The 15,513-nt window shown below is 35.4% G+C and overlaps 1 protein-coding gene across 2 annotated transcripts; it reads left to right on the plus strand.

The window, feature by feature from the left end:
• Window positions 1-1,298: 1,298 nt before the first annotated feature.
• LOC100787706 (PHD finger protein ING1) lies at window positions 1,299-15,000 on the plus strand. Of its 2 annotated transcripts, none has more exons than XM_003535918.4 (7): window positions 1,299-1,493; window positions 1,604-1,675; window positions 10,424-10,611; window positions 11,007-11,070; window positions 11,212-11,317; window positions 14,313-14,472; window positions 14,567-15,000. In XM_003535918.4, exons 1-7 carry the CDS (start codon window positions 1,466-1,468, stop codon window positions 14,675-14,677), a joined length of 729 nt encoding a protein of 242 aa, XP_003535966.1. In that variant the 5' UTR covers window positions 1,299-1,465; the 3' UTR covers window positions 14,678-15,000. The 2 variants fall into 2 exon arrangements, with proteins under 2 accessions (XP_003535966.1, XP_006589054.1); XM_006588991.4 differs by having other exon boundaries at window positions 1,311-1,493; window positions 11,007-11,052.
• The last annotated feature ends 513 nt before the right edge of the window (window positions 15,001-15,513 follow it).

A 15,513-nucleotide genomic window follows, 5' to 3' on the forward strand; every position in this document is an offset into this window, starting at 1 on the left:
TTTATCTTTTTGTGATGTAGGTACAATTGATTCAAATCCAAGGATAGATTCTTTTCAAGAAGGAGGGAATGATGGAGGTCCACCAATGAAAGAGTTTGAAGTGAAAGGGCCTAAGCTTGAAGAGTAACTCAAGAGGAAGCTCAATACACATAGGGAACATAGAGTAGAGGGAAGGGATTTGAAGTGGCTAAATTTGAGCCAAATTTTAGAATAGGTTATTATGTGTAATTTTGCATTTGGGCCTTTGTAGACCGTATTACTTGACCTCTTTTTGTATGTTTGAGTCTTTCATGAGAGAGTTTTAGTAATTTTAGGCCATAGTATAAATAGTCTATCTTGAACTTTGAAAAGACTAAGTCTCATTTTATTGAAAGAATTATAAACTTGGTGTGTGAGAACCTCTCTTGGTTCTTGAGTCTTGAGAGCACTTCTTTATTCAAGCGGCGAATCCTCCTTTCAACTCATCAATTCATCATGAATTGTAGCGTTATTCTTCATTTCTAGTCTTTTCATCTTTTTAAATTTTTATCTTTGCTTTCGATCCATTTCGGTTTTGAGATCTACATTTGGGGCTTTACATCAATTTTACTATGCCAAAAATGGATTCTCCAGCTGCACTAAAACTTCAAATTAGTTATGTCAACCTCAAAAATCTATTATGCTTTCACAAAAATCGATTTTCTAATTGTACTTTAACACCCAATTGATTTCTGGAAGAAATATAAAACCAATTATTTTGAGGCAATAATTCATTTTAAAGATGCTTTGAAACTTATGTTACAACTTCACTCAATTTGATATTCATTTTGAAAAACAAAAATTGATTAGTTTGATTAAATATTTTTTTTATGAAAAAAAAATAATTTTTGTCTTTTATAATTGATTTTCTTTGCTTATAAGGACTACTCACATAAAAACAAAATGATGTTTTTGTATCTTTATTTAATTTTCTCTTTCCTATTTTATCTATACCAAATAACTTTATAATATTAATTTTTAGACTCTATTTCTTATCAATTTTTCTTAAACTAAACAATATAACATATTACTTTATTTTTACTCTATTTTTTAATTATTTCTTATTTATTATTATGTACTCTATTTCTCTTTTCTAAATCAAATATGACTTAAGAGATAAAATGAGAATATAAAACAAGACTGATAGTTTATTTATTTATATTTTTTTGAGAGATAACGTAAAAGGCCACCTTGTTTATTTATTTAATAGTAATTGATAATAGATTTTATTTAAAATTTAATGTGTATATATTAAGAATGTAATAGAATCAAAATACGTTTAAATTATTTTAAAAGTCGTTAAAAAAATCAATTTTTTTTCTTATTCTTTTTGTGATTGATTGAAAATGAGAAATTGAGAATTGTTACAGAAACGATCGTGTGTTTTTCTCCATCTTAAACTGACTGAAATTGAGTTCTCCGGTCGAGCGTTCTTCCACAAACCCTAATGTCGTTTCTTGAAGAATTTCAAGCCAGTAATCTCTTCCCTTCTCTCTGTCTGCACAAATCTAGAATTTTTAGGGTTTCAATTACGTGTCTGTGCCTTTATTTTGGCATTAACAAACAACTTTGTGTTTTTCTGCAGATTTGGATTCACTGCCAGTTATTCTTCAGAAGAAGTATGCGTTGTTGCGTGACCTAGATAAGAGCTTACATGGTAATTGTAATTCTGTAATTTTATTTATTTATTTATAGCTCCTTTTACGAATGAAACCATAATTATTTAAGACCCAATATCTTTTCTTGTTTTTTTCTTTTGGTTCTTTGATCATATATCATTGTTAGTGGGAGAAAAACTAATCAAATTTTAAAAATGCTATGTGGGTTTAATAAATTTCAGTGCCTCTGATTATCATTGGCTCTGTTGGTGAACTGAGTACAAGTTTCTCTTAGATTGTGTGTCTAATGTGATTAAGTGGTATGATAATGGTTGAACTTCCCATGGAATTGTATTGTCCATTATGCCTAGGTTATTTCTGCCATGGTTTCCAGGATTCAAAAACTTATTACTGATATCAATTTATCGCAGTCTATGTTGCAAAAGTAAGCAGGATGCTAGTTTGATATCAGTCATTTGATATAATATGTGAATGGTTGGCATACACAAACCAGAAACATAGTTATTGATCGCAGATAGGAGCACGTAACAGTTAGCCCTGAAAAAGCTATAGCAGGATTACCAATATTTTGATGAGTATATATACAAGCTGAATAGTTTATATTACACATAAATAATGCTCAAATTAAAAAAATACAAAAAATGAAAAGTACTTTTAAACTAATAATCAGAAGTTACATTTTCCAGCTAACTGCACAAGTCATTAAGAAAAAAATCAAGAAATTTAATAAGTGTAAGCCTCCTAGTGGATGATGCTACAACTATTTTTAGGGTGGCTAATGAAGTTAGCAAAATACAATCAGAACAGAACACAAACATAGGACAAAGGGGTGAGTGGTAGAACAGAAGGAGGACTTAGGATGAACACAAAAAAATAAAAATAAGAAGGGCGTGCAACAGAACAGGGGCAGAGAGAGGGCACAGACCTTTCTTAGGACTTATGTGAAAACTGAAGGAAGTAAAGGATGTGCAAACAATTGACAGTCTGAGTACATACAAAATAGAGAAGTGGGTATGCCAAGGCTTTGATGGAAATTGCTGGGATTGGCTGGAACAATGCCAACAAGCACTGGAGTCTTGGTAGTTTGTGTCAAAACCAGGGTTTTTAAATAGTGTGCTATAGCAGCGTAGTGATGCGGAGCTGCCCCTGCCTGCTACTGGGGCTGCCATTGTGTAGCAGTTTAGTGTAGTGACCATAGTGGTCATAGCAGTGCTATAGCAACACTGTGTTGATTCCAGAAAGGTCCATTGAACAAAGAAGTTAGGGCTTTTTTGGGGGATCTACTGCTGTAATAGTAGTGAAAATTTTAAAGAAGACGACTTTGAATTAGAAGATGACGATTCCTATTTAGGAAACTTGTATTTGACTTTTGTTGGTATTTACTTGTATGTTTTGTTTAAGATACCTATGACTTTCTATTGTTAATTATGAATGTTGATGGGTCTTAATGCACAAAAATAGTGATAAAATGGATATAACAGTGTAATATGAGTAATGAAACTGCAACGGTATTGCTGTGAGATCCACAATTACAGGAAGATAAGAGCAGAAAAAAAAAGAAAAATAACAAACTGGTAATAGCAACCGATCCCCAAGCACGCAGTGCTCCCAAATCACCCAGAGGCGACCCCACCAAATCCTAACTGAATTCCTTCCTGATTATTCCCTTCCAGCAATAGCTATCTATAGCCACTCATGCGTTCACAGCCACGTCATCATCTTTCATTCCTTTTGTCCTTTTCCTAGTATAAACTCTCCACACCCTTGGCCTAGGCCCCACTTCACTAATCACATTTCTATCAAGTCCCACCTCCTTAGACAATGCCTTGTCCTTAAGGCAAAATTCTGGAAACTGGCAACGCAAGACTTCATTATCCTCCCAAGTCACATCCTCTAAAGCTTTATTTTTCCATTGTATCAAGGTCTACTGAACCTCATTACCCCCCTGTATTATGACTCTTGAACCCAACACCTTGTCTGGGTACACATCAGTCTTCTCAGTCACTTCCAAATCTTTAGGTAACTCTCCCTGTACCTGATAGTTCCCAACAGCTCGCTTAAGTAATGACACATGAAAAACTGGATGAATTATAGATGCTGATGGAAGTTTCAACCTGTAAGCTACTTTGCCAATCTTATCCGCCACCTGGAAAGGTCCATAGAATCTTGCAGCGAGTTTCTGATGAATTCTTTTTACCACTGATTGTTGTCTATGGGTCTAAGTTTCAGAAAGACCCATTCTCCAACTTCAAAACACAAGTCCCTCCTCTTCTTGTTAGCATACCTTGTCATTTGTTCCTGAGCTTTGAGCAAGTGGAGTTTGAGTTGATTCAAAGCCTCATCTCTTTCACTCAACTCTAATGCCTCAGCTGCCACCTTAGTCTCATTAGACAAAAATCTCAACAATGCAGGAGGTTGCCTCCCATATACCACCTCGAACGGAGTCTTCCCAATAGACACATGAAAGGTAGTGTTGTACCAAAACTCAGCCCAAGGGACCCACAATGACCAAGTCTTTGGATGATCAGAAGCAAAGCACCGTAGATAACTTTCCAGACACCTGTTAACCACCTCCGTTTGACCATCTGTTTCCGGATGATATGCTGAACTCATTTTCAGCTTAGTACCCTGTAACTTAAACAGCTCCATCCAGAAATGACTCACAAATAAAGGATCTCTATCACTGATTATAGAACTTGGAATTCCATGAAGTCTCACCACTTCTTTAACAAAGAGCTCAGCAATTGACTTAGCAGTATATGGATGTTTGAGTAAAACAAAATGACTATACTTAGATAGTCTATCCACAACCACTAACACCGCCGCATAACCCTTAGACTTAGGCAACCCAGTGATAAAGTCTAAGGACAAGTCCTCCCACACACCATTAGGAATAGGTAGAGGCTGTAACAAACCACCAGGAGTAGTAGCACTATATTTTTGTCTCTGACAAACATCACAAGATCTAACATAATCTCTTTCACTCCTCTGCATCCCCACCCAATATAAGGAATCTGCCAGTCTTCGGTATGTTCTCAGAAAACCTGAGTGCCCTCCAGCAGGAGTACTATGAAATTCTTCCAATAGCCAAGGAATAGAGGGTGATTCGGGGGGAAATCACCATCCTGCCATGATAAAGTAAAACTCCATGTTTCTCTTGAAACCCAGGTCTAACATCATGAGACTCCTGCACTTCTTTCAGTAACTTTTGAATGTACGGGTCATTAGTTATTTCATCCAAAAGTTTCTGTCTATCAGCCCACAAGGGAAAAGAAATAATAGAATTCATTTTTACCTCACCATGACATCTGGACAGAGCATCAGCGGCTCTATTCTCTAAGCCAGGCTTGTACTTAACTTCAAATTGATAGCCTAGCAGTTTGGCCAACCAACACTGCTGATCTGGAGATGAAACTCTCTGTTGTAAAAAATGCTTCAAGCTTTTATGATCTGTGTGCACAATAAATTCTCTGCCCAATAAATAATGTCTCCAGTGCTGAATACAAAGCACAAGGGCCATCAATTCCTTCTCATAGACAGATTTTGCCAGATTCCCATCAGATAAAGCTTTACTGAAGAAAGCAATAGGTCGTCTCTGCTGCATTAGAACAGCACCTATACCTCTGCCAGCCGCATCACACTCAACTTCAAAAGGTAAATCAAAATTTGGAAGAATTAGCACAGGGGGGGAAGTCATGATCCCCTTCATCTCCTCAAAGGCCTTGACAGCCTCTATTCCCCAAGAAAAATTGTCTTTCTTAGTCAATTCGGTGAGAGGTTTTGCTATTTTACCATAATCCTGGATAAACTTTCTATAATACCCTGCGAGACTCAAAAAACCACGTACCCCCTTCACATTCTTTGGTGTGGGCCATGCAAGAATACACTTCACCTTTTCAGGGTCCACTGCCACACCTTCTCCAGAAATGATATGGCCAAGATAATCAATTTGAGCACAACCAAACCTACACTTTGCTTGATTTGCCACAAAACAATGCTCAACTAAAACAAACAAAACCATCCCCAAATGCATTTGGTGTTCCTCGATATCTCTACTGTAAATCAGAATATCATCAAAGAATACCAAGACAAACTTTCTCAAATAAGGCCGAAAAATGTCATTCATGGTGGCTTGGAAGGTAGCTGGGGCATTCATTAGTCCAAAAGACATTACTAAATATTCATAGTGGCCGTTATGTGTTCTAAACGCCATTTTAGGGATGTCATCCTCATGCACTCTAATTTGATGATATCCAGATTTTAGAGAACATAGTAGCTCCATATAATTCATCTAACAACTCATCAACTATAGGGATTGGGTACTTATCTGGTATTGTAGCTTTATTTAAGGCCCTGTAGTCTACACACATTCTCCAGCTCTTGTCTTTCTTTTTGACTAATAACACAGGACTTGAAAATGAACTCATATTCGGCTGAATGACTCCAGCTTTCAAGAGTTCTGACACTTGCTTTTCAATTTCTTCTTTTTGGTGATGAGGGTACCTCTAGGGTCTAACATTAATGGCACCATGATCAGGATAAAGCTTAATCCAATGCACCTGACTCCTCTCAGGAGGTAGCTGAATGTTGTTTCCAAACACTTCCTGGAATTCTTCTAATATAGGTTTTAAGCCTTTGGGAACCACTAACTTGGTTGCTTCCATTGACTGTAGATGAACCCACCAGCAGCCCAGCTCAGTTCTGCTATGAGTATCCTCAAGATAGGAGTTCAAATAACATTGTCTGACCACCTTACTTCCTTGACCTTGCAATTTCACCAACTCATTTTCATAAGAAAATTGCATAGTCATGGCCTTCCAATCCATAATCACCTTCCCAAGAGTGCTTAACCAGGCAACTCCTAACACCATATCCATTCCCCCTAGCTCCAACACCAACCATAGTTGTCAATAGCGGCCGTAGCGGCCGCTATAGCGGCGGGGCGGAGCGGAGCGGCATCCATCCGCGACGGACACATGTGTAGCGGCGCGGTTTCAGGTAGCGGCTGGAGCGGCCTCTATCACGGCGGGGCGGAGCGGTGCGGGTTGCGGAACAGTTTTTCGCGTCGCTACTTCGAAGCACTGGTAGTTCTGAGTGGTTCGGTGGTTCTGTTCTGTGTTGCTTCTGCTTTGTTCTTCCTAGAGAGAGAGGGGGAAGAGAGAGAGAGAGAGAGGGCTGTGTTGCGGCGTAGTTTTAATATACCATTTGGGGATTCAGCAGAGAGAGAGGGCTGTGTTGAGGGCTGTGCTGCGGCGCGGTTTTAATATACCATTTGGGGATTTAACAAAAAAAAACTAGGGTTGGCTTTTGTAGAGGCAAACAATATTAATATATAATAATAATGTTAATAATTAAATAATATAGAAATGATATTAAATAAATATAATAATATCATAATTTTATAATATTAAAAACTTATATATATATATATATATATGTATATATATATATATATATATATATTTGTTTTAAAGTTTAAAATATCTAGTTAAATTGTAGCCAAACAATATTAATATATAATAATGATGTTAATAATTAAATAATATAGAAATAATATTAAATAAATATAATAATATCATAATTTTATAATATTAAAAACTTATGTATATATATATATATATATATTTATATTTTTGTTTTCGAACATATATATACACTATTAATTATTTATATATTTATATTTTTGTTTTAAAGTTTAACATATCTAGTTAAATGGTAGCCAAACAATATTAATATATAATAATAATGTTAATAATTAAATAATATAGAAATAATATTAAATAAATATAATAATATCATAATTTTATAATATTAAAAACTTATATATATATATATATTTGTTTTCGAACATATATATATATATTATTAATTATTTATATATTTATATTTTTGTTTTAAAGTTTAACATATCTAGTTAAATAGTAGTCAAACAATATTAATATATAATAATAATGTTAATAATTAAATAATAATGTTTATAATATTAAAAACTTATATATATATATATATATTTATATTTTTGTTTTCAAACATATATATATATATATATATATATATATATATATATATATATATTATTAATTATTTAACATATATAAAAAAAACATTAGAATAGCGGTCATCCCGCTATCCGCTATCCCACTTTTAGAGTCGGCCGCTCCGCTCCGCTATGCCGGTATTGACAACTATAACACCAACGCATCCACAATCACTTCAATCCCCCCATCTTCATATTGACCCCTTTACACACTCCATTTGTTATCACCTTATGACCATCACCAAGCTTGATACTCTTAGCTGCTGTAGGTGTGATGACAAGACCCAAAGCAATAGTCACTTTGGGAGAAATGAAATTGTGGCTCGCACCACTATCAATCAACACCAATAAATCCACATTCTGTATCGTCCCTTCAACCTTCATGGTGTGAGACTCGCCCATGCTTCCCAATACCCCCATCAGTTTACATTCCACCTCCACTTCTTCTTCACTTTCCACCGTCACATCCTCCATACTTACAATTTCCCCTTCCTCTGTCATGGTTTCACCTTCTCCTAGGATTAGAACCCTAAGAACTCGTTCTGGACATTTATGCAACGTAGGGTGGTATTTTCCCCCACATTTGAAACAAAGACCCTTCGCTCTCCTCTCTTCGAATTCATCATTGTGGATACTTCGTATCCCCTTCCACCTCTTCGTCATGCCGGAATGCGGACCCCCATCGGTTTTGCGAGCTGAGGAAACCAAAGACGAAGTTGAATTTGTGTTGGATCCACTCGGACCCGTTTTTTGACTCGGGTTTGACCCACCCAACTGAAACGAACGAGTTGCATCCCTGGGTTGAGACCCCCCTTTCCTCATTAATAACCCGGCCCAATCCTTCTGGCCCACATGCTTGTACCCCCCTTTTTTCACCTCACGACGCTCACCATCGTCATCTTCCTCCTTCAATTCCTCTTCAACATCTTTTGCAATTCTCATCATCTCCATCCTATTTCGAGGATTTAGAGTACGCACCCTCCTCCGAATTTGAGGTTTCAATCCACTCATAAAATATCCCAGGTATTGTTCTTCATGAAGCCTTCCAACTTGTGATGACAACAGCTCAAAAGCTTCGACGAATTCCTCCACACTTCCTTTCACCTTCTTCCCGGCGAGGCGAGATTCACTCTGTGCAGAGTCACCAGCAGAGGCTTCCTCCTCTTGAGTCTCCCTTCTCTTTCCGATCTGTTTGCTTAATTCTGCGAGAATCAAGCTTTGTTGCTGCACTTGGAGAGCGAGCTCTTGCAGCGTTGTTGTCACATTCCCCATCTGTGTCTCCAAAGCGTCAACTCGGTCACCCATCTTAGGCTTCCTTGACATCTACAATCTTCTTCGTTGTGTGAGATTGATCCGGTAGGTCGGACCAACTGATGGGTCTTAATGCACAAAAATAGTGATAAAATGGATATAACAGTGTAATATGAGTAATGAAACTGCAACGGTATTGCTGTGAGATCCACAATTACAGGAAGATAAGAGCAGAAAAAAAAAGAAAAATAACAAACTGGTAATAGCAACCAATCCCCAAGCATGCAGTGCTCCCAAATCACCCAGAGGCGACCCCACCAAATCCTAACTGAATTCCTTCCTGATTATTCCCTTCCAGCAATAGCTATCTATAGCCACTCTCATGCGTTCACAGCCACGTCATCATCTTTCATTCCTTTTGTCTTTTTCCTAGTATAAACTCTCCACACCCTTGGCCTAGGCCCCACTTCACTAATCACATTTCTATCAAATGTCATTAATTTTGAGTAATTTTTATCATTATGTAAACTATATGAAAAATTTCAAAATAGCTCGCTTCTGCTATCCCGCTGTAGCATTTTTGGTTCTGGCTTCTATGCGCCTCTAACATTTGAATCGTCAATCATTAAATCGTGAAATGCGAAGCTATTGTTGTCTTAAGAAAAAAGATGATATAGTGTTCAATACTTCAATGTAATGATTTTAAACTAGAAATAGATAGAGCAACTTAACCATAAGTCAGTAAAACAAAATAATCAGTTGTGTATGAGTTTGTGACGCCTCTATCTTTATAGAATGGAAATGAAGTAATGAAATAGCCAAATATAATGCATGTATTGAATGAGTGAGTGACATATAATGTAGTAGAGTAATCAAATAAGATAAGTTCTAAAGCGCTCCTTCTATTCCTTTTCATTTAACAATTTAAGCTTTATATATGACTTTTCAATTTCTTTTATGAGAATTCATGCAAAAAAAGTAAAAAAGAAAAATAACAAATCATTGAATCATGTAATTCTTATCGAGGATGAAATCTCACCGATTCATTCTTGTATTGTAAAATTTAAAGTCATGTGTTTCATCTTACGATACTAATTGATAGGTAGCCGAGTCATCGAATCTTGAATTGTAAGATTCTAATAACTATGAATTTTGGTACATTATGATAAGCTCGTTATCTGAATTTTGAAGACCTTATTTTTTGGTTAATTTCATTGATAATGTCCTATCAATGTTATTTTCATTTATATGGTATATGTTGCTTACAATTACCCTTAAATATGATTAGGTATTAGGTATTAGATATTAAATTCAAAGGACAGTGCTCTATTTTTCATTCTTGTGCTGTCATCAGTATCTGCGATGCCCATTCTTGTGTTGAAAAAGGAAAAAGAAAATAATATCAGTTGTGCATCTCTGTTTTCTACTGTATCATATCACATCTTGAGTCTTGTCTGAGGGTTCCACTAAACAGAAGCATTGTGATGTGTGTAAACAGATATTCAAAGGCAAAATGAACAGCGTTGTGAACAAGAAATTGAAGATATTAGGCGAGGAGTTAGGTCTGGAAACATCACGCCTGATACTTCAGTAATTAGATTCTCTGATGAAGCGCTTGATGAGCAAAATCATAGTATCAGGGTTGCTGATGAAAAAGTAGCCTTGGCTGTCCAGGCATATGATTTGGTAGTCCACACTTATCTTGTTACATGCAGTTTTAAGATCTTAGTTAATGTTTGTCTTTGAATATATCTGCCTGGACTGTGATATTGTGGGTTTTTTTGGCAATACCCACTGTGTTATAGCTGGATCAAGGATCCAATTTCCACGACTCTGCTATCTGTATCTTTTTTCTTTCCAATTTTCTTTACACTCAGGTGTGTCAATGAAATAGTCGTCCAAACATGGTTCACGCATGATGTTAATGAATTACTTTCATTTTGTTCCACCTCATTTAGCTTAACAATGGGAAGCTTGCTAAACGAGTTATATATGGAAGTATTGTTGTTTAGGTATAGTTAATGCAAACTGGTTTCTTGCTTTGTTTTCAAGGATTAGTAATTAATATGATTTTTTTGCAGGTAGATACACACATACAACATCTTGATCAGTATCTGAAAAGGTTTGGTGAGGAGATTCGGCGTGGTACTGCCATTCCTACCATTTTTTGCAACTCGTAGTCTATAAATGTTGTTAATAGTCTTCTGATAAGGTTGAAATATATTGTATTTGACAACAAATTAATCCCATTGTATGAATGAAACCTAATTTTATGACTTATGACAGAAAGAGAAAATGCTGCAATAACTGGAGTGCCTGCTTCAGGTTCTGAGGGTAATACAAAATCTGGAAGGGGTAATGAAAGTGGTACTGGTAGAGGAGGGCGAAAAAAGTATGTAACTCTTCTAGAAATAATTCTGATTGATTTTCTTATAGCTTATAACTTGTGTGATGCTTATCCTTTATGCTTTTCAACTGTCACATACTTGCATTCCCTACATACGGATTCTAGGCTTCCTTTATGGTACTTTGTTATGTGTTGGACTCGAGAAATAAACACATTGAATTCTGAACTAAGATAGAAATAATTTGGTTTTAGGGCTAGACTTGAATATAGACAGTGTTTCATCCTAACAAGGAGTTTCCTCCTTCAAAACACTAGGAACAACAATCTGATACCTTAATTTCTTTTACAAGTCTTTGACTAAATATGCCACAAACTGTTGCATCATAACCTATAACTGCCTAATCCAAAATTAATATAAATTATCAAAGTAACTTCCTAATACAAATTATAACTGCCTAAATCAGATTTTGTCCTATCAATGCCCCTGGCACACCAACTGCCTTGTCCTCAAGGCTAGAATAAGGAAACTATCCCTTGCAGATCAGCATTTGAATTTTGAATTTGGTTTCATCTATTTCAACCCCTTTGAATTCTCCTTCTCCCCTATCATGTCTCCCCCCAAAATAAGCACTCTTAATTTCCTTTTAGGACACCTTTGAAGTAGCCCAAATGGTTGGTCAATGACCACTTCCCTCAATGCCCCTGGCACACAAACTGCCTTGTCCTCAAGGCTAGAATAAGGAAACTATCCCTTGCAAATCAGCATTTGAATTTTGAATTTGGTTTCATCTATTCAACCCCTTTGAATTCTCCTTCTCCCCTATCATGTCTCCCCCCAAAATAAGCACTCTTAATTTCCTTTTAGGACACCTTTGAAGTAGCCCAAATGGTTGGTCAATGACCACTTCCCTCCTTTGAACATACTCTTGATAAGGTAAAAGCCTACTGCCATGATTTCTAAACAACATTTTTTGTGAATTATTAGCAACAGAGCTTGTACCTGTTCCCACTGGATTTCTCCCTACTTTCACACTTAGTGAAGAAATAGAATATTGTTGTTACTTGAATTCAATTAGTGATACCTAAAAACAATGAGCGTCAGATTAATTGTTGGAGTCAATATTACTTGGATTTCTCCCGACTTTCACACTTAGTGAAGAAATAGAATATTGTTGTTACTTGAATTCAGTTAGTGATACCTAAAAACTGTGAGCGGTAAGATTAATTGTTGGAGTCAAGAAATAAACACACTGAATTTTGAATAAAAATAGAAATAATTTGGTTTTCAGGTCAGGTTTGAGGACAGACACATGGTTTCCCCCTAATAAAGAGTTTCCAACTTCAAAACCCAAAGTCTTAATTCCCTTTACGTGTCTGTAACACTGACACAACTTATATATTAGCTATCACATCATAGCCTTCAATTTCCTAATACAAAATAAATAATATATAAATAACTGCCTAATGTTGTGTTTGGTTGAGAGGATGGAAATAGAAGAGAGATATTTAAATTAAGGCTAAATTGTGATTTTGGTCCCCTTAGTTTCTCAAATCCATGATTTTGGTCTCCCTGAATTTTAATTGTAACATTTGGTCCCCCTAGTCTTATAAATTGATGATTTTGGTCCTCCTGATAGATTATTAACAAATAATTATGATTAATTAAGTTATTAAGTTAATTATAAATTAATCAAAACAATTAATTATTAAAAAAATTGAATAAAAAATTATTAATCCTAATTTTTCACAACACTGTGCTCCTCCTCTTCCCTGCAAAAACCTCTTTTACCTCCACTGTTGCATATGATTTCACCAGCAGTAACACCACAAGGGTTAGTCTTGTATTAAAAAATTTAATGATTAATAATTTTTATTTAATTTATAATTAATTTAATATCTCTAATAATCACAATTATTAGTTAATAATCTATCAGGAGGACCAAAATCACAAATTTATAAAACTAGGGATCAAATGTTACAATTAAAAATCATAGGGATCAAAATCATGGATTTGGAAAACTAGGGGATCAAAATTGCAATTCAGCCTTATTAAAGTAGAATGTAAGAGGTGTGAGACCCACACAATTTTTTCTCTATTTCTTTCCCCCTCCCCTCAACCAAACACGACATAAATGAGATTTTGGCCTATTAACTTCCTAGTACCAAATTATTGGAGTGTATAGACACTACAACAAAACCTTATCCCACTAGGTGAGATTAACTACATGGATTGCACGATGCCATTTGACTAAATAGACACTAGTTATCTGAAAATAAGGAAGTCAAGGTTAACATAACATTGATTGTAGAAATATTGATAGGTTCAGGGAAATTATTTCCCATTATCTTCAGATAGAGAATACATTTCAGTATCTCAGACCAGTGAATGAATAGACAGTTGTGAATTTTGCAGGAAGAAATGGATGTTATTCTTCTGCTATCCCATGTTTGCATACCCACTTTTTCTTCAATTAATACTTTTATGGTTACTGAGACCTACGTAATTTGACATTGACATAATCGCATGGTGCTTCGTTGTTTTGTATTTGTAGTTTGCTGTCTGGATACCTTACTGTCATCAGTCATCTCTATATGTGGTTAAACCTCAATTGGTCCTAATTCTTTTAAGTTTAGGAAAGTATGAAACCCTGCATCCTCAAGTACTACATATTCTGATACAAAACCCTAGAATTGGAAAATTTGGAAGCCAATTTTTGTTTTCAAAAGATATTTACCATAAAGAAAATTCCTTCTGATGAAATAAAATATCAGAATTTTATTTTATAATTCCTTATAACTACCTTCATAACAACAACACATTTCATTTTAGTCTAAAAACAATGTTATCCTTGAAACATTTATTATATAAGTTTATGAAGTGTGGAAGCAGTACTTATTTTATAATTTTAGCGCTCTTTTTTCTTCTGTTTTCCCATTATGGATGCATTTATGCTTCATATGCTAAAATATCAAACATTAGAAAGCAAGAGATGACAGAAAAGATTACAATCTGCATATTTTGAATTACCAACTACTCCAGAACACGCCAAACGACTGTCACACCCGCAGCAACAGAAGCACAAGCCACTGCAAACCCAACTGGCATGGATTTAGAGTTACCAGTTGATCCAAATGAACCCACATACTGCTTTTGTAATCAAGTTAGCTATGGAGCGATGGTTGCATGTGATAACCCCAATGTATGTGTGTTTGTTTATCTTTTTTTCCCCATATATTTTATATCCATTTTACCTACGTTCCTTACATATTTCCTTGATCTATTCAAAATGACAGTGTAAAATAGAGTGGTTTCATTTTGGTTGTGTTGGCCTGAAAGAACAACCAAAAGGAAAATGGTACTGTTCGAATTGTGCAGCAACCAAAAATCGGCGTAGAGGCAAATGAGGCTGGCAGAAGAATAAGAATAATGTTAAAAATGATTGAATGTGTATATAAATTTTAATATCTCTAGAAGGGAGTTATTTATATTGGGCCTAGAAGCTTTGTTTTCGTAGCTGTTATTAATCGGGAAATTATGAAAGTACAAATTTCCAATGACTTATAGTGGCTGTGTTTGTACATTCCGTTGGTTTTGTACACATTTGAAAGCTATGGTTCTTTTTTATTGTAGATCTGGGTTGAAAAGGCCCGGAATTATTGTGTGTATGTGACTATGTGTGTACCATACAATGAAGTTTCTGCACTAATTATAGTTAGCAGTTGAGTTATGACATTTGTCGATGTAACTAAATACTTTTTATTGTTTTTGTAGTATTTAGTATATTCCATGTGTGCGGAAGAATAATGTGTAAAAAGAAGTTTGCCCATTTGAGAAAACGCTGTTAGGGAGTTGTTACGTGCACCCAGCATTATTGCTCGGGCACCCAGCAAACAGTGAAGTGGCGAAACTGTCCTTCAGTAAATCTAATTCCGGAAGAAGCTTTTTCCGGAAACTTTTCGGAAGACCCTTTTTCGGAATCTTTCCGGAAGAACCTTCTTCTGGAAGACGAATTTCTGATTTCCGGAAGTTTTCAGAAACTCCTTCCGGAAGGATCTCATCCAGAATGTTTCCGGAAGAAGCTTCTTCCGGAAGATGTCCTTTTACTTCTGGAAGAAGGTTCTTTTGGAAGTTATTTTTTTAAAAAAAAAATGTTTTATTTTGTAATAATTTACTTTTAATGAATAAACTAAATTATAAAATAATTAATATTATTATACATAAATAATTAAATAATTAGTGA

The sequence above is a fragment of the Glycine max genome, chromosome 10, assembly GCF_000004515.6.
Source record: "Glycine max cultivar Williams 82 chromosome 10, Glycine_max_v4.0, whole genome shotgun sequence".
NCBI classification, from domain to species: domain Eukaryota; kingdom Viridiplantae; phylum Streptophyta; class Magnoliopsida; order Fabales; family Fabaceae; genus Glycine; species Glycine max.